Raw genomic sequence first — 26,622 nt, forward strand, 5'->3', positions numbered from 1 at the left:
TTCCCGAGAACCGCGTGTAGAGCGATTTTTTCTGACGCGAACCCCGTTGGAATTAATTTTTTAGGGCAAATAGCTTTTAAATGGGAGCCGATTGAAAATACGTTCCAAACTACCCCTAAATGGGGTTGGAAAGCTATAGCGCGCCCGCATAAACTCGCGACGTTGCCACATTATTATTGGAGCTTAGTCGGTAAGCAGTGAGAACTATATCCATGTGCGCACGCAAGAGCGTCAGCTACTGCTGGTAACTTGAAGGTTGAATGTAAAAATTTTTACCTTAAGGTAAATATTGTCTGCTCCTTATGTTGTCAGTTGTTTATCCATCACGCGCTTACTGTCTTTCTCACTCTCATGTTGGACAAAAACATCTTTAAATTTTATACTTATGTCGTCTGTACACGATTTAGAACGAGTCCATTCATAAATTGCAATAATCAAGTACCCGGGAAGTACCCACCAAGTACCCGGGAAGTACCCACCAAGTACCCGAGGAAGTGCCCGGGAAGTACCCGCCAAGTGCCCGCCAAGTACCTGGGAAGTGCCCGAGAAAGTGCCCGCCAAGTCCCCGCCAAGTGCCCGGGAAGTACCCGCCAAGTGCCCGGGAAGTACCCGCCAAGTGCCCGGGAAGTACCCGCCAAGTACCCGAGGAAGTACCCGCCAAGTACCCGGGAAGTACCCGAGGAAGTACCCGCCAAGTGCCCGGGAAGTACCCGCCAAGTACCCGGGAAGAGCACGGGAAGTACCCGAGGAAGTGCCCGGGAAGTACCCGAGGAAGTGCCCGCCAAGTACCCGGGAAGTACCCGACTGTATTGTACTAGGCGGGGACTTCCGGGGCACTTGGCGGGTACTTCCCGGGCACTTGGCGGGGACTTGGCGGGCACTTTCTTGGGCACTTCCCAGGTACTTGGCGGGCACTTGGCGGGTACTTCCCGGGCACTTCCTCGGGTACTTGGTGGGTACTTCCCGGGTACTTGATTATTGCAATTTATGAATGGACTCGTTCTAAATCGTGTACAGACGACATAAGTATAAAATTTAAAGATGTTTTTGTCCAACATGAGAGTGAGAAAGACAGTAAGCGCGTGATGGATAAACAACTGACAACATAAGGAGCAGACAATATTTACCTTAAGGTAAAAATTTTTACATTCAACCTTCAAGTTACCAGCAGTAGCTGACGCTCTTGCGTGCGCACATGGATATAGTTCTCACTGCTTACCGACTAAGCTCCAATAACAATGTGGCAACGTCGCGAGTTTATGCGGGCGCGCTATAGCTTTCCAACCCCATTTAGGGGTAGTTTGGAACGTATTTTCAATCGGCTCCCATTTAAAAGCTATTTGCCCTAAAAAATTAATTCCAACGGGGTTCGCGTCAGAAAAAATCGCTCTACACGCGGTTCTCGGGAAATGCCACCGTTACATATCATGCTGTATATATATATATATATATATATATATATATATATATATATATATATATTGCAGCGTATACACACATACGCATGTGATATTACACTCGTATACCCTCTATAGCGTAAATATGCGCGCTATCTCGTTCCGGCGCGCATCTATATTATCTCGCTCATTAAAAGTCTCGTTATATCGTGTATACGATATATTCTCATGCGTGTGCCAGCATCCATTCATAAGAGTACAGCGAGCGAGCTCGTGCTACATGCATAAATGTACATGTGGCGCGCTATCTCTGCGCACCTCTCGATCCTTTGGGGTGTACAACATCATACAGCAGTATAGGGTGTCATTCGTCCGTGTGTTAAATTATTGTTATTATATAATTACTCTCATTCGGTATTGCCTTTTCAAATGCAGTCTCGTAGGCTCTCGTGTAGGAGAATGAAACGATGACCAAAGTGTGGGCGACAAAACAAAGACGGAAGCAATCCTCTTTTCGCGTCCCAGGTAGACACGTCGCACACTCCGATGATTCGATCGGAAATTTTTTCCCTGCTTATGCCCTGACTTCACTTTGGATCGTGGTGTTTCCAGCTTCCGTTTCTCCCTTCTATCTTCATCTATATCCAGCATGCGAAGGAGCCGGTCCACGTCCGGTCGTCATGTATGTATTCGCGCGACGAGCATTAGGATGCACATCCACGAAGAAGAAGAATAATTCAGACGGTGAGTAGCACCAGTCTCCTCGCCTACTCTCATTTTCTATCTTCCCCTTCGATCTTCCCGTCCTCCCCTTCTTTCTTGCATTCTTTCTCGTTTCCCTCCTTCCCGACATCGACTGGTTCCAAAAGAGCTTGCGCTCGTGCCCCATCCGAAATAATATAATTTCGCACCTCTAGTGTGAACACTGATACAGGGCTCAGAGATTGGTGCTTTCAGGTATAAATGTATGTATATTTTACATGCATTTATCTGTCGCGCTCTCTAGTGTCCATTGCAGCTGTAAACAACCCTTATAATCCGTATCCTTTACTGAATTTTATATACTTGTGCTCGAAATCGATGACTATACTCGATGGATGACGACTATATCCTTGCACCAAAGAGCAATCGTCATCGACCGGATGCTCATACTCATGTTTCTACTCGTGTCGTACACATCACATCGAGTTATTAGACATCATTTATAAATTTTGCTATTTTTTTTCCATCACTTGCATTGCACATCACGCAATTTTGTTTTCTTTGTAAATGAAGCTATTATAGGTATAGGTATAAACCGGGAGTTAGTACAAGCGATGATGATGATGACGATGATGATGATGATGAATGTATGACCGAACGAGGCAAAGTGCCCTGCAGGAAACGAGCGGGGATAAAATAATGATTCAATGGCCGCGTATAGTATGCGGAAGTGTTGACACACATCCGCCGCGCGGAAGCGATACTGTTGTTTCGCATAATATATATATACCTATGTATACCTATCGAGACTTTTGAGGATGTACTTAACATAATAATTGAATGTACGATGACGATATTTTTTTTTTCTATTGATGTATCGCAATCGTCGACGTTCAGTGTGAGAATTTTTTTTTCTTTCAAAATATTACTAAATCAAAATAATTTATGAAAACGTTGATGTTCCATTCGAAAAAACTTTTTATTCATAGGTATAAATAAAGGCAGATATAAAGATTTGTGCATATAGTATAGCCGTAGTTTTTGTTTGGGCTGAAATAATATGATGGGCTGTCAGTGTGACCCCATACCCATGTATAGGTTTTGGTTTTTAAGGTAAAAATTAAATCGCACAGAAAAATTGACGATGAAACCAATTATGACAGTAATTGGTGATGAAAATACCTTTTGATGCGTCTCATATAGGTAATACCTCTCTACACTTAAAACAAAGCACACACACACTAAAAGATGATTCAAGCGACGCGAGGGTGGTAACGTCCGCGTCTGCATATTTATTGCACACAGAAAGCACGGAATTTGCTTACCGTCGCAAATTACTAATACTGCAGCTTCCCGCTGACGAATATATATATTATGATCGTCACGGAGTATCTGGTACTGCTATTGTGCAGCACCAAATCTTTCCATGTACGTGTATTATATTATCACAATTAACTATGCATACAAGCACAAATATGCGCCTAAGCTTATAGGTACGTATACGTAAAGCTTCTTGGTAGCGTTGGGTTACATCTCACTAATATTTTACGTCTAATCACACGTGTGCTTCAACTGGTCAACGTATCCCCAGGAACTCGAAGGCCAAAGCTTTCCTACTCACGCCAAAAAGTTGAAAGCAAGGGAAATACATATTTTTGTCACATCTGTGTAAGAAAAAAAAAAACCAGGTGAACTGAGACATTGTTTGTAGCAGATATACTTACATAGACGAAATTTTTTTTAACGCGTGAAAAGTAGGAAATCAATCAAAGTTCTACACGATCATGTATAGACGATTGGTATACTGCACAAAAACACAAAATAAAGATAATAAATAAAATCACCCAACGTGACTGTCACGCAGCAAGTCACTGTAATTTTGCACACTTTCAAAAGCGCACCACACCACTGCTCGCCCAATAAAAATAATAATAAGAATAATGGTCAGCGGTGAAATTCCCCTTAAAATCTGATGCACCGAACAGGAGCATTATGCATCCCCCTCTCCACCTTTCCTGCACGTTGGGCAAAGAGGAGGAGGAAAAGAAGAAAAAAAGAAGCAAAAAAGAAAAAAAAAAAAAAAAACGAGGACCAGAGTTAAATTTAGAGTCGAAGGAGAGAGAGAGAGAGAGAGAGAGAGAGAGAGAGAGATAAAGAGTAGTCTTCGCGAATGTGTGTCGTAAGCGGGTTTTTGAGAAGACGGGACAACGAAAAACCAGTACATATGTATATACATAACACGTAGTCATATATATGTGTATTTGCCGGCATACATACGCACATTTATAACCACGCGGACTCGGCAAGAGGGTGGGGTGTTGTCTCGAGACAGAAGCCGGTATTATACATGTGTACAGAAAGCTGGAGGAAACGCGTGTATATTATGTGAATACATAAAATATATGTATACTCACCCACACACGTGTACACGAAGGCTCGTATGTAATATATATATTATTAATAATATATATATTATATGTACTTGAAGCACGCACGCACGCATTTTTCATGATTATTATTTTTCTTCTCCTCCACGCCTCTTTATTATTATAATAGTTAGCGCGCATTTTGGGGGTTACATGGGGCGCATCCCGCGGATCCGTGTGCGGGACACCGAAAATTGTTCCCTATAGGAAGACGATAGGGAGAAATAAATGTTTTTCTTTGCCATGTATATATTTATATAGAAAGTGGATGCCAACAAGTAGAAATTCGTATCATCGAATAAAGAAGTAAGTTATTCGCGGGGAGAGCAGTGGAAGGGGGAGGGAAAATGACGCGCGTAGATTAACCAACCCGAAATAATACACATCGAAGATGAAGACGAAGAAGAAGAAGAGGAGGAGGAGGAGGAGGAGGAGGCAACTCGAGACTTCACGTATAGGACAAATATAACACGCAAGTATGGAAAGAGAGAGAGAGAGAGGGACATGCGCGATGGTCGATGGAGCGGTTCGTAACTTGAGCGAGAGATAAAGATAGAAGGAAGTTTGAAGCTCAGAGTATATAGGTGTACTTGTGTGTGAACGGGACCGCTAGAGTTGTGTGGGCGAAAGAGCGCGTTGGCTTCGTTAACTTCGCTCGCTCGTTCATCGGTTCTTCTGTTCCGTGTATTGATGGTGGGCAAATAAAAAGTAAAGGTATGGCATTCGACGTTGCTCTGTACGACTATAAATGGTAAAAAAAAAAAACGTATACAATACTCGTTGGTTGATTTAACAGCGACAGCGAGGGTATATTTTTATTAATAAACAGTGGGTGAAGAAACAAACATCACGTTTTCGTGCTTAAAAATAGTATGTAATAGTGGTGGAGAAAGAAAATGTTTAAAATGAGGCATTGGTGAGAGAAAAAGAGACCTCAAGAGGAGAGAAACGAGGTAGAGAAAAAGGTATGAGGAAGAAGAAGGTTGGGAAAAAAAAGGGAGATGGTAACCGTCAACGTACGAAGAACTCGGAGGTTATCTCCTCCAGAGAGACAGAGAGAGAGAGAGAGAAGCGTATACGTGTGTATAATATATATATATATATATATATACATGTTGTTATATGTATAAGACCAGCGCGTGTGGTGTGTATACGCGTTGTTATAGCTCCCGCGCTTACGCGTCGTGTCGTCTCGTACGTATATGATATATATATATATATAAAAGTACATATGGGATATAGTACGGCATTTCTATCATATACATGTATAGAGACTCATCGAGCGCTCTCCTTTCGCTCCTCTTCTTCGTCCTTCTCTCCATCTCTCTTATCCCTCCCCCCTCGAGGCCTCTCTCTCTCTCTCTCTCTCATAGTGGACGTTTTTTTCCTCTCGCTTTTTTTCCTCCTTCTCCTCTCCTCGCTCTTTCTCCCGCATCCCATCTTTTTTGTCTCTTTCTTCCAGGGGCCCGGTCTTCTCCCTCCCTGCTCTTCTCGAAAGAGGCGAAGGCCCCGAGCGCTCGCGACAGCCAACATCGGCATCGGGAGAAAAAGCGCGACGAAGAGGGAATCATACAAATCGCGCTGTACTCTCTCTCTCTCTCTCTTTTTATGTATATGCAAGTACACGAGCGAGTCTTTGAAAAAAAAATAAATTTTGATCAGGGAATTGATAATTTTTTTTTTTTTTTTTTTTATCTACACGCCTTTGGAATGATTTTTCAAACTGGAAAATTTGTAATGCTCAAACTTATGGATGATATTGTCGTCCCGGATTACCGAAAAGATTGAGAAAAGGATTCAGCGCACAAAATATTTCGGAGAAGCCAATGTATTTGCGATGTGATTGATATTGTAACTGTGGCCATGTATTGGAGAGGAGGTATTTAAAGTTCAATGGAATAAAAATTTTTTTAAATAAGAGACAGCGGTTTTGAAGTCTGGTATCAAAATTTTACTTTTAAGGAAATAAAGCATTAATTTATCCGTTGTATCATTTGCGTGGAATTACAAATATGACAAAAACACGTCCCGCTTGATTGCTCGTATGTTCGTGAATTTTACAATATCTATATGGGTAGTACAGGTGGGAGATGAAAATCTCTGATCCGAAATGGTTTTTGTGGAACCGCTCTTGTATAAGAACGAAACGACGAGCGGATGGGACGAAAGAGGATGAGAGGAGAGGTCCGGTTATCCGCTACTCTCTAGCACACGAGTGCGTGTGTGTGTGTGTGTGTACATAGTGTATATACCCTCGCTTGGCCTATAGAGTATAGAGGCTACAGATGCGAGAGGGAGAGAGAGATACGAGAATGGAGCCAGAAGCCGACCGACGACGAGCCGGAGAGTTGTGCAAAAGTACGATCTATTCGTATGTGCAAGTATGTGTGCGCTTAAAGGGACTTACACAATGGCCTCCTTTTCGTTTGCCTCTTGTCGGGCCTTATGCATCATGGTGGACTTTTTTTAACATTATCAGACAAATTTTTGTAATCGTTGTATACAGTTTATGTCCAACAATTGTTGAAGGATTTTTTAGCTCTAACGTGTGAAAAATGTTGATGATTCGAGCTATAATAGGATACAGTATAGGATACAGTATAATCACTTGAATCGTTTCCAATTATTTTTAGCTAACAAATTTTAATAACATATAAAAATATTCCATTTCTATTGTTGATTATCTGCACATGCCATGCAACTCCAATTAGTTTGTTTTTATAAAATCTCCGTATACGTATACACACATATTTGTTCCACCCAAAGTTTATAAAACAGATCGTGGTCCTTCAAAGTATTGAAGATGAGCAATTGTTTGTTCAATTGCGTAGGTACGTCAGATTGAGATTTCAAGCGTTTCTTCAAACAAAAGAGTCTTCTTTTGCACCTGTTCTCGTCCGTACAACTGTTGATCGATTCAAAGTGCGTTTGCGTCGGCATCGCAGATGCGCAATGAAAAAGAGAAAGTTTTCAACATCAATAAATTCACGCCGATCATTGAATAAAAGATACATACAAGTATTCGAAATTTCAAGCGCAGGCGTCGGTTCGCCTTAGGCGCATACGTATTCATTACCCACACTTAAAGCACATTCACTTGTTTATTTCTCAATCGCGACGAAGTTTCGAAGCGCGTTTTACTCGACACACTAAAAGCCAACACAACCAAATTGAGAACAGAGACGAAGAGAGAGAGAGAGAGAAAGAGGTTTTGTCCTCGTTTGAAGTCAACCTTATTCGGAACAAATGTGTGCTTAGTTGGTATGTGTGCGTGTGGTGAAGTTTTCGAGTAGATTTTTCCGATTGAGCCAATATAAATAGATTGTACGAGTTATTTTCGGTTCTTCGTTTTGAATAAAAATACACGCATCTTATCGTGCTTAGGAAAGTAATTGAGATTTCAATTGATTCATTTCAAGTTGTAAAAAAAAATAAAAAAATAAATAAATAAAAAAATAAAAAATACTTTTTTTCCAATCGATGACAAATCTATTTTCATCCACTTGCCGTTTAGAGGTGCGACAAAAGGATGATCCAACGAAACGATTACGCGCGAATCGAATCGTCAATGAACGCCGCACTCACGAGTTGTTATTGTCGACGCGGTCGCTTATAAAATACACTTCGTGTACCTACACCTACGCACTTTGAGATGAATGAAAAAAAAGGGGGGAGGAAACTCATCGCTTATGAATTCTTTAATGTGAGTTGGAAGAAGAAAACAAAGGAAAAGAGAGACAAACGTATGTCGGAGGGTAGCTAAAAATGCGAGAGGGAGTTGAAACAGGGGAGGTAAAAAAAAAACAATGTACCTATAAATGCGCCCACAGCAGGTACAAGAAGTACCTACGTATACAGTGTAGAGGAGCAGAAAGTTTTTAATGAGAGCAAGCGAGAAAGACGAAGCGATAGCGATCAAGGAATTTCACGAGAAAGGAAAGGAGCCTATAGAGGAGTCGGGGGAGGGGGGGAGTTGATGCACGAGGAAGAAGTGGTGGGGGAAGCGGTTATCGTCGTCTGGTTTTTTTCAGGGCCGCGAAGAGCCGACCGTCATTCAGAAAATACCGGAGAGACCGGCACCGACGATACCAACCTCGCCAACCCGTACACGTGTGTAGAGAGAGAGAGAGAGAGAGAGAGAGAGAGAGAGAGAGAGAGAGTCACAAAGATCACGCACATAACGCACGTGAAGTATATATCGTGAAGCTCCCTTCTCGCATTCTTGAATATTTGCTGCTTATTATATATATACACATGTAGATAATGAGAGAGAGAGAGAGAGAGAGAGCAAGGGGGGCATAGATGAAGGTATTTTATAAAAGAGAGCGAGAGAGAAAACCGAAGGACGCGCCGAGCGGACGCTAATGTTATTATAAGTATACTTGTTATTCCTCGAGACCGTGTACTACACTCTCTTTTTATCTCTCTACTTTTCGGCGGCGCTATGTATGTATTTTTTTGTTTTGTTTTGTTTTACTCACACGTATATTCGTGTATATTGAGATGAAGATGCAGAGAGTATGTGCAACGATGGCGTGATTTTTCTTCTACAATCGGGTAAACCAAATCATCATCTTTTGGACGAGCACCACCCGAGGCGCCACTAGTTAATAAGATATGAAAAAAAAGATCCTTAAGTACACCCAACAATTATTAATCAACACGTGCTCCGATTGATTGAAGTATACCTATTCAAGTCACATGTGCTGATTAAAATTTTTTGTTTCAAGTCTACATGTTAACTATGAAAGGGTGTAATTTAATTAATTTCTAAAGAAAAATGTTCATCACCTTACGTAAGGACCCATATGCACCATCTCTTTCCAAACAGCGGCTCGCATTTACGTACTTCCTCTCGGTTTACGACTCAAGTTAAATAGTTGTTTTCGTGAGATTCCGATGATGCGTTTCCAGGTGCATGCAATTGTCCCCGCTTTCACTTTCCTGTATCGGTGATGATTTACGAGTTTATTGGCGATTAGGAAAAATTAAAACGACCTGGACGGGCTTCCTCGTTTCTGAATCACCTGAAACTCTGTTGACGTCGTAAAGACCCTTCATTCATAGTATAGCCAACTATATACATATTTTGGTAATGGGTAATGGGTAAAAGTATTTGGGTAATGGCATCAGGTACCCAAGACACATATATATCCGATTGGATAATCCGGAATACAGAATGGAGAGATAAAACGACAATTTCACCAGCAGCAAAGAAAACCAACAACAACAACACCATAGTACCCCTGAGTAGAGTACAGCATCTGACTCGTGCTACATGCATTTTCATGTACACATTTTCAAGTAGATTAGGTATACAGCACTCGTTTGAAGAGTGCGCACATACAACAGCTAAGGGGGGCAAGAGAAGCATAGCAGGGATCAGAAGAAGCGCGCTGGGGGGAAGTAGAGCATCAGGAATACCACGCAACACCGGATATCCTCCAGACGTGCCCTTCCCTCCTTTAATTTTTTTCCCAGCCATATCTCCGTGTAGACTTGGATGACGGTGTCTCCGCGCTATATACATGGAATATCGAGCCCACTCTCTCTCTCTCTCTCCCACTACGCGGGTACTTTGGCCCACGGTGCCCCCCTCCCCATCCCCTGTGCTCTTGAGATAATATACCTCGGGGTGTCTGTCCGTACACCCGGTGGTCACGTTGACAAAAAGTTTTTACGCACCATGGTTGTTTGTGATGATGATGGAAAGGAAGAAAAAAGTCTTCCTCAATGACTGTGTTCGGAGACTCCCGACATGAATGAACGTCGGAGCCCCCTTTGTTCGAACTCGCAAGATCATCCGTAGCGTAATAAATGAAACAAGCCACAGAGCTTACTGTGCGTAAAATAAATTCGTTCTCATCTTTTTGACAACACGGTGTAAAAAGAAAAGGGAAAAGGCTTCGCTAAGTTGAAAAAAAAATAATAATAATAATATCACGTGAGCTGCATCTGAACTGTTGCAACGATAAATGTGCGATTGCGTGGTGTCACTCCCCCACTCTTACGTCCCGTTACATGATTTCTGAGAACGAAATATACACCTAGCTATATGGCATTATGGAATGACACGTTACCCGAGAACTTGGAGAAAAACAACGATAAAATAATAATGACTTCATATATACTGTATACCATACACACTAGGGTATAATATATATAATAAACGTTAACCGTGGAAAAAAGTAGCAATGACTTTTCTGAAAACCGTCGTCAAAATCTTTGGTTACTCTTTTTGTTTACTTGCAGACGAATAAAAAAAAAAAATGTAGTACAACAAACCCGAATTTGCACACTTTCCATCTGACCATATTACGTACGAGGATTCAATCGTGCACTCTAGGTGATACTCCATATCTCTGATTACTATATTTTTCCCTTACTCGTTTAATTAAAAAAACTACACAGCGTATATATAAGAGCAATTCACATCAATGTTCACATTTATATATATACACGGTATACAATGGAATGCTCACGTCATCGAGCGGGGCTAGCTTCCATTACTTAGTTTTTCTTTTTTTCTTACATTTTTTTTTTCCTCTATACTATTACAGTGTGCAATAACGAGCCCATTACATACGCCATACACACACACACATCATCACGAGCAAGACGCATTCCATTCGTCTTTCTTTCTTTTGTTTTGTCGAGCGTGAGCGCAAGTGTTTCGCCGTTGCCGAGAGGGAGATGCAAACATCGCAAATATTTGAAAGAGAGAGGAGAGAAAAAAGTGACTCCACTTTATCAATGAAACTAATACACGTTAAGCTAAACAACAGATGTGACTGTTGCGAGCGATGAGCACTAAACACGCGTGACATCATGTGTTTACGATTTTCTTGGCACTTAACAAATCTTTCACGGAATACAAAAAAAAAAGTGCATGCGAGGTAAAGTTACTTTTTTTTGCTTCACGAGGTATAATAATAGCCATACGGTCAGTTCGGTATGCGCGCTTTTGTATATACTTATCGCGAAAAACTGAGAAACGAAAAAATTACCTTGATCCCCCCTCCAACCCTTTTTTTGTTTTCCTTAAAGAAAACCACACTTTGTAATTAATACACTTCAAAGACGGTGATTCAGACGATTAATGAAATTGATCATTTACACAACCACGTATATGTGAATCATCACTCGATCCAAGACACGTACTGATTTCCGTTCTCCGACATACACCTGTTACTCGGAAAAATGTGTTTGCCACTTTTTTTTTTTCTCCTGGATAAAGTATATAATGGTAGGGGTGACGCTTTGCAATTTTGCAACCCCTTCAAGTAAATCGATCGAAACGATCACGTATTATTTCAAATCCCCCTGTAAAATAAAAAAAACCGCCCCCACACACATTCCACGGAAGAAGAAGAAAATAGCCCATTGTCGGGAAAAGACACAGAGAGGGAGGGAGAGCACACAAGCAAACAAACCGATCCCATTCACTCGGCGCGTTACCGTGAATTTTCCCGTATTAATTTATATTTCACCCGGCCGCATCGGGAGAGAAAAAAAAGCCTTTCTCTGGGAGATAATACTGGTGCGCGCCCACGCGAGAGTTCGCAGAACCCGTACGCACATACAACGCGAAGAAACCCTCTCCGTATATATGGAGCACAGTGCGCCAATTTCACGTCAATGGAGATTCCAACGCTATACGGTCCAGTCCTCCACCCCTTCCTTCTCGCAGTCCTGGTGATTTCGACGCACCGACAGGATCATCGCAGGCACATATACTCCTACAACTCAATCGCATCGTAAAACTACAACAAACTCGTATACAAAGACGTGGGGCGTGGGCGTCGCGCATTGATTTTTCGCCCTCGCCGTGTCTCGCAGCTCATGCACGTATATTTATATGGTATGGGTACTAAACGCACGCGCGGGCGTAATACACCAAACGAGAGAGAGAAAACACGGAGGTGTGGGCAATAAAGTCCCCGTTGCGTGGGCCGCCGGTGATATGCAGTTGTTCGCGGGCGCGCGCATTCCCCTTACCAGCAGCAGCCACCCACGGCCAGAGAGACGCCTGCTGTAAGGCTTCTTTCGCCCGTCTGTTTCTCCCTCCGTCTCTCGTGTGTGTAATAGCTGAAAAGACACGGGGGCTCCTTGTGAATTTGCGTTAATCAAACTTGGCTCTTTTTTTCGGGCGTTTTTGATTTGTTACAGAGGTGTACATTAAATTATTTTGGTATTGTCGAAGAAGAGGGATGACGACATGAATTTCACAACGATTTAACTTTTCTTTCTTTTTTTTTTTTTTTTTTTTTTTTTTTTGTCACAAGTGAGCACGAGTTTTTTTTTTATCTTACGTGAAAGGGGCAGGGAAGGATAATGTACCTATTTTCACTTATGATTTTACGACTTTTTTCTCCAGATCTACGTGTGCGAGATATGTTTGCCTACTGGTTCGCCCCCGCAAGAGGAAGACGGAATGTGGACGCCATATGGCAGAAGCCATAGTTAAGTCGTCGTCGCTGGGAAGTAAAGCCTGTAGAGGTAGAAACCGCCTTTTTTTTCTCGACTCTATGATTCCGACGCGACGCAACTTTACATGGAGACTGGTATATAAGTATACGTACAGAGCATCTTGCACTTTCGTCGTCCTTCGGCTGGATTTTCTCGTTGCCAGCTGCTTCGATCGTTTGAATGTTAAATACGATTTCGTTACCTCAGCTCTGATAGTTTTGATGCATATGTATGCTTATACTTGACAATGCACAACAAAGTACAAAACAATCGTTTTTGATTTCCAGAAAGCTGGCGACAGCTTCTTTCTGTACACGTCAAGCAAAAGAATCCAGGGACACTCGGTATATCGTCAAAAAATCAGGGGTCTTCTTACTTTCATGCATAGTCCTACAGAGAGATTATGGCGAAATGAGAAAAAAAAAAAAAAAAACTTGCCAGTCTAAAGTAATCCGAGAGGGCAATTTTTAGCTTTTTGTTTCTGCTATTATATACTCCAAGAGACCTACGTATACATCCGATTCGGTGGTGGTCTCTCCTTCCCTCGGGCCATACATATACTAGCCGTAAAAAATACATTCCAAGGTGATAAGCGCCAATGCTGGAATTCGAGTCCGAAAGAAAAAAAAAAAAAAAAAAAAAAAAAAAAAAACATCTCACAACGATCGACACGCTCTTTTCTCCTTTATCTCTCTTTCTGTTAGCCGCTTCTTTTTCCTCTTGGCTAAAAATATAATATAATCGTCACTCAAAGCGCGTCCATGTGCTCCCGAGCCATGGGACACACAATAAGTATTTATATATACTCTGTCCCATATTCGCGAGTACACTGTACCTACATACTTGTATACCTATGTACAAGTGTTAACCGTCAGAGATTTGGAATCCACAGACATGGAAATAAGACAGGGAGACAAATTGGCCTGCAAAGCCTTTGTTTTCTTCATAATGCTACGTAAGTATTGCCAATAGTATAAAAAAATTGGCACGTTAACGCCACACCATACCTTTACGGTACCTTTGACTGACTGTATAATGTGCGTGTATAAAGCAGCAGAAAGGGGAAGGGGGGAGAATTATACAATCGAATCTTTGATTTCCTTAGGCGTGCACACTACCAAAAAAGGCGAGTTTTAATACAAACCCGTCGATGACCGCGAGGGGGGGGGTGGAACGAGAAAGAGAGAGCAAATGAGCTAGAACGAGATGGAGGGACACGCGCGAGCGAGCGGCGCTTGATTGAGAAACCGGCGGCGATATCTGTGTTTCGAGCAGAGAGTATTACACGTACTCTCGTTCTCTTTCCTCGTGCACAGACCTTATATACACGCAACGAGCAAGATATCACGCGCGTATGTGCCTGTGTGTGTGTGGTAGAATGCGCGCAAGCTCGGCAAAAGAAGGAAGATAATTCTCTCGGGGATATACATGTACATATGTATATAAGCAATTTATATACATCTCTGAGGGAGTGAGAGACGTAACGAGAGATTCTCGATTTGCAAGTTTCCCCGCGTGCGTTTGTGTGTGGGTGTGTGTGTGTACGTAATACATATTGTATGTGCAGTGGCCGTACGCGTTTGAGTCCGTGGATTGAATTCCATGTCACTGTTGAGGCTCACACTTTTTTCTTTCATTTATCTCTTTTTTTTCCTTCCCTCTCTCCTTCTGGCTGCTCCTTACGTTTCGTCACCGGCAACAACTCAGGTGTGATGTTTATCCATTGCAGGGGACATTGAAAAACCTTCGAGCTGATTTTCATTTTTTACAGGCGAATGTTGAATGACAATAAATGTGAGCTTTTCAAGGGCCAATATCGTCGAAACCGAGGCAAGCTATACCAATGGATTGATAAACAGATAAACCCACATCGGGCATGTATAAAGTGTATATGGTTTTTCTGTGCTGCCACAATTTTTAGATAATGTTGCTCGGGGCACTTTTAATCGGCAACGACGAGAGATTTACGAGCGTAAACACACGTGTGTACACTGTCGTGTGACGAGCATACTCCTTATTCTTCTGTTTCTGCCACTTTCGATTTAACAATAAGTTTCATAAATAAATAACACACAGGGTGATGGACAACCGAATGGACAACAGCGTCCTCTCTGATAATGTTGTCATAAATGCTCTAGATGAACATCCCATGATACCACCCGCAAAACCATTATTTCGGCTTCAAAAGGGGTAGACTTTAAATAAAATAACCTGGCAACTGAAATAATGAACGATGAAAAAAATATAATCATCACGTGAGTAAAATCGCGTTCACACATATCGGATGTTGCTATTCGGTATACGTTCAGAGTCGAGCAGTAGGTATAGGTGTATATGATATGATACGTACAAGCACGCACAGACTTTAATATTAATATACATCGAGAAGACCGATGTGTCCGAGTTGTAGGTAAATGTATACATAAGTAACCTATCGGCACCCTGCACGCCCTGGCACAACCTCCGAACGCAAAGATTATATATATTGTAAGGCTTCGGTGTAGGCGGTACCTATATATTTTATGTATATACGCATGTGTGTATATATATAGATGGAAAACGCGAAAAAGGGGAGAAGGAGCGCGAGAGAGAGAGAGAGAAGTGTAGGCACGCAGCGATAACAGGGTGGGTAAACAGAGATAAGGAGACGAGTTAACCCGTACACACACGAGCCCGTCCAACTTTATACCACCCGGCTTTTGTGCATGTGTATATACATGGCATTCGAATATATATGTTGTACGCGTACGTGTGTTGTAACTATTTTCTTTTGCTCTCCGAGAAGCCATACGTCGCCGGGTGTGCTTCTCTCGTCTTTTTATAACATATCGCTCCCTCTCGTCGGCGTCGTCGTTTCCTCTCTCCGTATGGAGCGCGTATACATATGTGTGTACAATTTGGTTTCGCGTGATAGCCGGTGCAAGCCGATCATCGTCGTCATCGTATTATCACCATCACTATTATTGGTCGAGAGCGAGATAGGGAGAAAAAAAATATATAAAAGATACAGAAAGGACTTCCGAGAAATTTAACGGGGATATAATAAAAAATATTATATACGTATAAATTTGAGCCATCTCTTCGCGCTTGCTGTATATGGGGAGCTGCTGCGGAGGTTTCTCGCCCAAATAAAATAGTCGTGCTATTTAATTGGCGCGAAAGTACTCGTATTTTTGGACTTGTATCGTATGCTCACAGGTGATTCTGACCTGGGAAAAAAAAAAAAAAAAAAAAAAATGATAATGGGCAGTACATGATGTACACTTCATGCAATCTTCGTGGTTGCAGGACGAATAAGAAAAAGTAAAAGCAAATGCAATTGAATTGAACATAAAAACAAAAGTAGTCCGGATGCGGAGACCTTGATCTCTTTGTCCAAAAACTACTTTTCTTTTACCCCCGAAATAAATTGTAACCAATTACCCAAAAAAATCCGTCACAAATGGGTCAATAATGATGGGCATAAAAAATGCAAAATTCATAAGAAATCATGCACTTTGGCAAACAAAAAGAGAGAGAAATTTTGCTCGTCAGATTTAAATAGCTCTCTATTTGCTTTAGCTTACTCTATACGTAACAAGATGCCATTGGTAGGTATTACTAATTGGACTTTGCATATGCTGTTACCTTTTTTTGGTTATTGGTAAAAATTTGTCCATACGGTGTAGAATATAGGTAATAAAAAAATATAGTTAAAAGCCAGGCAGCAACCTCCTGAATAGCTTGGCGCGAAGAGGCGTTACTCGCCCTCGTATACGTATACATGCACCTATGTACATTATACCAAGCATTATACTTGTATAACTAGGTACAAACGTTATATTATATATACACATACACGTGCACGAGAGAGTCGAGAGAGCACACACCGTACCGCAACTCGTTAATGAATGAAAAATGCAAATAGCCTGCTTCCGCCCACCACTAGCGTCTCTCTCGCCTCCCTCTGCCTCTGCTCGACCGACTCCCTACTCCCTGGTGATGCCTACACGTATAGCGTAGCAAAGCACCTCTTCTCCTCTTCTCTCTCGGGAGTCGCGAGTTTTTCCGCTTGCACAATCCGCCGGCTCATGTGCATTGGTGTGTGTGTGTGTGTGTGTGTGTGTGTGTGCGCTAGCCGGCCTCGTTCACCGATTCTTAATCCGCTGCAAGCCTAGCCAAGCTGCACAGAGTTTGTGACACCGGAGAATAAGTAACGTTTTAACGTAAAAAAGGTTTCATATTTTTTACAACAAAATAAAGGTAAAAGATAACCAACGGTCACGAAATAATTTTTTATTCAATCAGTCGTAACTATACGTCAAAATGAATGAAGAAGCAACGAAACGACAGTTAATCAACGAGAGTTACATTCACAGTAGAAACCAACAAACATGAAAAATGCGTTGTCTACCAACAGAAGAGAAGAACAAACTAAAGCTTCAAGTGGAGGGTAAAGTAAAAAAAAAAAAAAAAAAATTGAAATTCTTTAAAAAGAGTTGGAAGGTATAAGTAAAATCGTCATACAAATATCTCTCAATGCGCATCACATAGATGCATAAGAAAATCGCACGTCAAGAGTCGCTGATAAGCTTTACTCGGGACACACCTATGGATGAGGTAGGCGTTCGCGTATTGTAAAAGAAGAAGGACAGACCCACGCACTACCTACTACAACTGTATAGTAACTAGGACCCGCTTTCATTCATCGAACTCTACTGACAGATTTCACTTGCAAGTTACGAGCCATTTTTCTTTCCACCTCCAACCACTTATACCTGTATATACTTACACCACCAATGAAAACGTCTCTTGCACAGGTATATATATGTACGTATATACATACATTTCATGCAGACAGACCGGAGGTATATATACCATATGCAAGCCACTTGTGCATGCACATAATACGGGCGACTTTCTCGCTAACTTTCTACCGAGTGTGGGCTTCACTCCCTCCCTCCCCGACGTGCAGCTTTCATTCACCGCGAACTCCCCTTTCGTTAACTGCCACCTCCTATATGGATATATATACCTGAACACTGTGTGTACAGTCAACGACAACCCGACTTATACCTACACATCGTCTCAACGTGTAATTTGGCTATATTTTCAAGAGAATGAGTAATTTTGCTAGCTCAATATAATGCCTTTACGATAGATCCAATTGTGTTAAAATTGGGTGAAACTTATATCTCTTTTTTATCCTTCTGCGTCTTTCATGAGATATAAATGTTTCGATGCTTATAATCGATTGGAGTTTATCTTAGTAACCTTACTTTGATCGATGGTGATAGTATAAGTCTAAATTTTGTCACTCTAATGAAAGTAGTTTTGTGCGAAACACGATCTGTCTTTCACCAGATACCACCACGTGCAACCAGAAGTAATTTTCTGAGTTTTTTTGTCAATTTTCGTAAAAATATATGTGTTAATTTTTTCCCTACCTTCATTGCGTTTCAATTATTTTGTTGTCATGTGTTGTTGTAGTTATAGTTTTACAAACACTTTATGGATAAATATAATTATTTCAAGTGAATAAAAAGAAACAAAAAGGACATATTTTTTTCTTGACTTCTCTAAACTGCAAACTCTACTGGTATGTAATATCAAAAATCTGTATTCATTAATCCTTATTTGGATATCAGTTTTTCCTCTTTTCACGTACCTATACACGCACAGTTTTGTGTTTTCTTTGATATATTTTCATTGTAGATACACGCACTCCAGAATGCAGCAACAGTCGCAAGATAGAATGGCTTTTTTCTTCCAGTTATTGCCTACATGGGAAATCGTCGAATTGATTGAATTTTTGTTTTATGGTCCGTCAAGGTCAATGGACTTGAGAGATTTATGGAGAAGGAAAGAGAAAAGAAAAAAATTGTAAGAGAGGAATTTGGCTTCGCGTGTTTGGGTCTTCGTCGTCGTCGAGAGTCAGAGAGAGGAGGCTCTCCTTTTTTTTTTCTATTTTAATTTTAGTGATGATTATGCCAGCTACAGTGGTACTTGGTATCTGATGACGGGACCCCCCCCCCCCCTTCTGTTGCTCTTTGTTAATCATTGACAATTGACTATTTTTGTCTTTGCCAGGATATACGTGCTTTAAAAAAGTATGACAGAGGTTAACTAGGTTGATTGAGGAAAAAAAAAAAAAAAAAAAAAAAAAAAAAACAGCTATAGAAGGGACAAACTCATTTGCGGTGGAAACTTTTGTTTTTCGTTTCAGTCTGGTTTTGGTATTCCGTGCCACGACCTGCAGCGTTGAATAAAATAAATTGGTATCCAATAGTAGAAACCTCCAACGAGTAACGAGTTGCTTCAATGAAAATCATAAACTCAAGTATCGAGGAGCGAAAGAAGACTTTACCCGATTGTAAATAGTGCAAACAGTGGCTAATCAAAATGTTTGTACAGTTGAATTACGATATATACACTCGGGGGAAAAGAAGAAATACGAAGAAAATAAAAGCGAGGGAAAGAGAGAGAAAAACACGCAAACAATGACTGGTTTTAAAATTTATCACACCAGCAGCTCGCTAGAATATCATGTGTGTACAATAATAAATTTAAACGAAACGTCAACCAAGTAAGTAATCAGCTCGGCACCTTCTAGAAAAAAGAATGAACGATCACGTGATCCGTTTCATTCAGTATATGGTTTCCAACTAGTCATTCATTAGCGCAACCACTCAAGCGCACACCTATATACGTATACACGTACATGGCAGAATGAAATTACACTTGAAATGACATTTGAAACATGAATGATCCGTCTTTTTTCTCATTCTTATCTATTTAAAAATCGTTTTTTACCCAATATACGTGAGCTCTCTTTGGCCTCTCATTGACGCTTGTACGATTTATCGACATAACCTGAAATGTGTATTTGTACATATATATATTTACTCGCGTCACGAATCGCACACGTGCGCGCCGTGAAATTTCCTTCTTGTAGCGCAGTTATTTACGCGAGTACGTGATGGTTAAATTCAAATCGTCGTCATGAGATTAATGAAAAATCGAGATCGAAGCGTTAAACATCCGAATTCTTACTGGTTTTCTTCAATTATACTTACAAGATAGTTTGAAAATCGGTTTTTCTTTGATAAGACCCACGATTCTCTTGTTTCACGTTGAAAAAAAAAGTCACAATAGTAATTATACATAAATAAAGTCGTAAAAGGGGGGGACTACGTGTACCTCTCTTTCCCAACAAACCAAATGGATGAAACAACGTAATTATAAACGAGGGGAAAAAAGAAAAAATCACAGGTATTTGAAAAACGCAACTCACCGTTATTTCGACTGGGCGGCCGCGGTGGCGCAGGGTAGCTGGGCGGCAGGAGGACCGGCGGCTGCTGCAACGTCGACGATGTTGTCTTGGTCGCGTTGACAGCGGCAGCGGCAGCAGCAGCGGCGACGGCGACTCGTTGCCTCGCGGCGGCAGGTACCACCACCACACGACTGCCTCCAAGCTCTAGGGACGAGGTCGAGGATGCCGGACTACTGCTGCCGCCGCTGCTGCTGTTTATTTGGCTACTGATGCTGCTGCTCGCAGGCCAGGGTGGACGCCGCGGTGGCAGCGCCGGCGCCGGGGTGCAGTCCAAGGTATCCACACTTCCACACTTAATTCAACACCTTGCACCAACAAATATTTTTTCTTTTCTTCTTTTTTTAATGAAGTATGCTTCCCACGTGCGATTATATATATATATATATGTATTTTTTACTCTGATCCGATCGATCTACCGATCTATCTATCTATCCCGCAAAAAAACTTTCTATTTTTTTCTCTTTCTTTCCTTTTTGCTCTCGTGGTCCCCCTACAACTATTGTTATTAACACAATTATCGCTTCCGGTACGATCGCGCACCACTGCAGTTGAAGTAACAGTCACTGCTGTTACGCCGCTGCTTATTTTGCCCGCACAACAACTGCTGACGCTGTCATGAGACATGTAGGTGTATGATCGGCCGCTGTGCACTGCAGGCTCCGAGCCAGCTGCTGTTGTTTTTATCAGCACCGCACATATTCCGCGTCAATTACAACGCGAGCAACAGCAACGTCTTCCCCGTCACTGTTGTCTTGCTCGAGGAGCCGGCTCGCACGGCACCCGCCGAGCCAACCAGCTGGTTAAATACAACGGAATTGCAAAAAAAAAAGAAAACGGCTGAACAACTCGACGACATTCGGAGCAAGAGGATGAGGAGGTATGTAACAGCGGCACCGCGGACTCACGTGTACACAATTACGTGTATGTATGGATACCGGACGTGTACGGCCGCGGCTCCGTCTTTAATCTCTCGTTCTCTACCTCGAGCTCACAAACACCCGCACCCGCGCACAAACATGTACACAAACAACACACCAACCAACTGTGGCTCTATTGTAGTCTTCCCCGCAGTACGCGAGGATGAGCGTATATTACAAGATAGTAAGTATTAACAGCGGCGTCTTCTTCCGAGATCGTTCGGCGAACGGAGCACGGATATGTAACACAAATATATGTATATATAAGTAGTCTCTGTAACTTTCTGCTCCTCTCGTTGTCGGTTGTCGTCGTCGTCGTATTCGCTCGACTCTTGGTTCGTGGAAAGAACAAAAATATATAATGTATATCAGACGGTGAAGTTGCTGCCGCTTGTTTATTATCTGGCTTTCTTCTCTCCCGTGGAATATAATCGGCCGCTTATAGCCTCGCTATCTCCATCTCGCTCCTTCTTCGGTTTCTCTCTTCTGGCCCTTCTTGTGTATGTGTATATACTTGCTCCGGCCAAGAGAGAAGATCGGAGCTGATGCTCGCTCGCGGGAGAAACCAGCGAACGAGAGATGCAGCCAGCACACCAAAGTGCACAGCGCGAGTCGAGCAAGAGGGAGGCTGTATGGAGCACCTCTATCGTATACTTATACTCTCTTTGGCTGTGGCTCTCTTTTCCGTTCTGGCTGCTGCTGGATGCCGTGTGTGTGTGTGTGTGTAGGCATACGTAAGAGAGAGAGAAAAAGAAAGAGTTAAAGAACTCGCGGCTTGCACGTAAACACATACACACATGTGTGTGTTACTACAGTACGCGGCGAGCAGCGCGAGTTGCGAGCGAAATACACACAGACACGCGCGCGGGTTTCACACCTACTACATTCTACACGCTGAAAGTAAAAGACGCAGCATCTTCATAATCATCATCCTCATCACTGTAGCATTGCAGAATAATCAGACTGAGCACGAATACACGCATAGATTTTTTTTTTTTTTTTTTCACAATATATTGCATACACGCATGAACACATGTAATAATACGCGCACACAACACGTCGACAACAGTACGATGGTGAGAGATTGCTCTCTTTTTTTTTTTTTTTTCTTTTCTTTCCTCTCTCGCGGCCGAGGAAGCGTGATTTCTTAACGCCGATATCTCTTGGGTCACGTACTCGTAAAAGTAGGTGTATAAATCTGCGCTCACGGCTCACGGCTGTTGCTACTGCTACACTCCTGCGTAAGCACTACAGTCGATTGATAAAGAAATAAAATAAATAAATAAATAAATAACGAAGAGAAGGGCCCAACTGCACGCGCCGGCCTTTTTAAGTGCTGATTTATCAATTAATTGATGGTTGCGTTACTGTATAGCTGCTGGCACACACGCGCACTCACACACATACACACACTGTGTTGTTGATGTATATATTTAGTACTATACACGTATATATATGCCGAATAAGCTGATACAGTATGATAGGTACACAGCAGGACGAGACACAGAGCGACAACGGACTTTAAATATCAACAAATTGTACAAAACATGTATTACATGTGAGCAGCAAACGTATTGTGTAAGTTTAAGAAAACAAAAATAATAACAAGTAAATGAGAGCGAGGGTAAAACTTCAACGGGCAAATATTGTAGATGATAAAAGAAGTAACACAGCTGAGCCGAGCCCTACGCTGGCTGCTCCGCTACTGCCTCTCCTTCCTCTCTCGCGCCTCGCGCCTTCTCTTTCGGCCTCTCCGCCGTAGTTGCTGCCATCACTGCCGCCGCCAGCCGCCGTCGCCTGTACCCACCCCTCCCTCCCTCTCTCTCTCTCAAAGAGCTACTCTCGCTGTTCAGCATGGACTCGGAGCGCAACACACACCGCCATTCTCGCCTCCACTCCCCCCTCCCTCCCTTTGCCAGCCCCCCCGTACTATCTCTCTCTCTCTCCCTCTCTCTGCTCACGGCTGCCTTGCAGCTTCGCACATTGAGTCTGATATGTCTGGCACTGCTGGTGGTAAGTATATGGTATACGTGTAATATTATGTACTTAATAAAATACACCCACCAAGTATGTTATGTATAAAATCGTTTCATCAAGCATATAAATATTACCAAAAGTTTCAGCTAAGTACTCATACATAGTACTTAGCTGAAACTTTTGGTAATATTTATATGCTTGACCCTATATATATTTGGTTTACAGCAAAAGATAGGTGTAGAGTTTTTTAATGTACGTATATACATGTACACATCAAGTATATTGTAGGTAGGCGAGCGCGAGAGAAGGTGGACGGCCGCGCTGCTGCAGCAGCCGTCTCTGATGTTGACCGGCAGTAAACGGGCTTCATTCACTGCAGAAATAGCTGTGGCTGGCTTGCTCGTGTATTATATATATAGCACACACACACGCGCGCGCGCGCGCGCACTTACACATACATAGATACGGCCATCTCGATCGCCTCGCTTCTATATAATATTATATGAACATCTGCGGAGTCGAGAAACGAATTTTTTACTCCCTCATTCTCGTACGTACGAGTATACGTAATACTTAAAAGCGGGCCTTTTTTTCTTTTGTCTTTTCATCAACCTTCTCGTTTCATTTATCATTGTTATTATTTTTTGATACAGGTTGAAGAATAAAATAGATGCGCAACATGTGTGCAACAAATATACGCGAATCCACATCTCTCTTTCTCTCTCCCTTCCTTTGTAAAAATTGTACAAATGATAAACAATATCAGATACCTCCCGTTTGTTAATTGTACTATACAACCTATAAAAGCATGATTGTTTTTATTACTATTATTATTATTATTATTATTATTATTATTATTATTCGCTGTGGTCGTAGCGACTGTCACGTTTTATTTACTTTTCTTGACCACTTTTTTTTCTTCTTCTTTTGTAGCTGTAGTATCTTGAACCACTCGCTGTCGTGCTTTTTCTTCTTCTTCCGCTGCCCTCGATCTTTTTGCTCGAGTTGTTGCGACGATTGTAACGACGACCGTTGTTGCAACGAAATGCTCGTTCCTGCTGCGTTAACATCATTATGGGATATATTTTCTACTGTCAACACTTTAAGCGTAGGTGAAAACCTTTTATGGGGTGAAAACCGAGGTGAAAACGCTTCCTATGGGAATTCACTCGCGCTGCAAATAAGTAAGATCTGAAATTGCGGCTTGGAATTACTTTTTACTAGTAATGGTTGGAAATAAAAAAAAACACCAAAGTTTCAAAGTATCCTTCGAATGGACGTGAAACCTTTTCGACCCACGACTTTATCCTGATACCTGTATACGTACGAATATACCTAAACTTGAAATATTTATGTCGTACTCTATTGTCGTTGATAGTGACTCTTGCTCCGAACTTCCTCTTTCGCTGTAACGTCTCGAAAAACAAACAAACATAGGAGTAGCCCTATCATCAGCGAGCGTTGGTATATAAGTAATTTATCCCTACAATTTACGAGCCAGAAAGATGTAGGTATATGTATCCGAGTATCATATAGAAGGTTCAAAAGGTCTGTGTGCCATTTTTCATTTTTTTTTTTTTTTTCACTACTTCTCTTTCTCGTCCATTCGTACGTTTATATTATGATGATACGTATCCACAGGCTTCCTCCCCATGCATGTAAATCTACTGTACGCTGTATGTATATGTATTTTATTGGCAAAAAAAGCAAGAGCTACGAAAAAGAAGAGCAGAGAAGAGCAAAGAAAATGCAGAGAAGGCCAAAAGAGAGAGAGAGCAGGCGGCTTGGCATTTTACTACGATTCTTACTACGGCCACGCTGCTCTCCTCGTGTCTACATATATATATACACATATAATATGCCGAACGGGCGACAGTATGAGTGTGTATATGTTTATATGGAGGCACAGAATGAGAGATCGGCTCCTTTCATGCGTCTCGGGCTCTAACGCTCCCTTTTTATCAGCATACTGTATCTGTACGTATCGATACATTGTGTACACAGTAAACTTGTGAAGTTACACTTCAATTCTGCTTGTTCGTGTGCAAGATTGCGTGATGGCATCTCGGTGGCAGTCATAAGTGAAATGAAACTGGATTCTAGATATCATTGCTACGGAAAATGATTGATTTAGAGAAGAAAAAAAAAAAAAAAACATGCTGAATCTTCATACCGAATCGTTTATTAAATACTTGTACGCAACAAAAGTTACTTTTTATTTGTATACAATACTGTTCACGTGGATTAAACTTGCAATCTCGGAAATCGGTTACAAAACGAGTAACACGGTAGCGCAGGTTCATTGTATATATATGGGTACTTGCGCGTGTAGGCTGGTGGTTTTCCGACATCCTGAGAACTTCGGTTTATAGTGTTTACACCCACACAGTTAGTTATAAGTGTGCCTAGGATATTCGCATAGATAGCAGCGTCCATTATATTGTTGTACCTTGACGGTGTCCATCTCGCGTGACACGACGTATCCATACGGTGATATGAGGGAGGGAAGGGAGATGGAAAAAAAATATTTTATCGAGGATAAAAAAGGCTCTTCATTCGTTAGAAAAAAGTGAGAGGGGGTGGGGGATCTGGCGTACACATGTCTATGGTATAACTTGCAACTTTACACTTTACAACGTTACCACCTTGATAACAACGGCATGGGATTTTTTTAGTGTTAGCGGAAAATACGGATACGGAAAGAAAAGACAAGCATTCATAGGCATGTATAAAAACCAACCCCTGTGCGTAAATGTCTTTAAATTTTAACGATAGCTTCTGTAATTGAACGTAAATTTTGGTGCGTGCTGTAGCTTCCTATTTCGTTACTCTAGAACCGGGTAGTTAATTTTTTAGAAAGGGTTGTTACTAAAAGAAAAAAAGATTACCAGCGTTTCTTATCATTTAAAAATTCAAGATAGCTGTATAGAAAAATTCAGATTCCATTCATGCAGCTCTGGTGCAGTGTTGGGCTCCTCTCCATACGCCGCTCAGTGCTGGAACGTGGAATCATTTGTCCCCGAGGCTTATCGAATATTGGCTGTTCTGATGCTGTACTTTTTGGGTTCCCCTTTACTTGGAGGAACTCTTTGATAACTGACCTTGCAACGTTAGATAATTATTTTATACAGGATTTAGAAAAAAAAAAATCTGTTGCATGCTTTGCAAATAATCCAACGACTTCTCATTTTAATCTAAGGCATTACTGATATATTTTTTAAAATTTTATTATTATTGTTATTTCAAGGCAAAATCATTACATGATTTTTTTTCACAAAGATACGCAGATCTAATGCTTATTGCATTGGAGATGAATGAATCAATTTTATTAACTGTAGTTTTACAAATTTTTTTTAGAAAAAATAGGGTAATCACTATTTTTATTATGACAGATAACTATGAAATAATCACTCGAACGCGCA

At 41.5% G+C, this 26,622-nt stretch overlaps 1 protein-coding gene across 1 annotated transcript in view; it reads right to left on the reverse strand.

The window, feature by feature from the left end:
- The window catches only part of sty (sprouty signaling antagonist), a 36,551-nt gene extending 12,278 nt beyond the window's left edge, over positions 1 to 24,273 (reverse strand). Inside the window, 2 exon segments of the mRNA XM_089596465.1 lie at positions 20,268 to 20,598; positions 24,157 to 24,273. Coding sequence (XP_089452591.1) covers positions 20,268 to 20,598; positions 24,157 to 24,273 — 448 coding nt within the window.
- Between the last annotated feature and the right edge of the window lie 2,349 nt (positions 24,274 to 26,622).

This window comes from Copidosoma floridanum, unplaced genomic scaffold (assembly GCF_036245765.1).
Source record: "Copidosoma floridanum isolate Cflo_tuat_1 unplaced genomic scaffold, Cflo_Japanese_pri ptg000030l, whole genome shotgun sequence".
In the NCBI taxonomy this organism is placed as follows: domain Eukaryota; kingdom Metazoa; phylum Arthropoda; class Insecta; order Hymenoptera; family Encyrtidae; genus Copidosoma; species Copidosoma floridanum.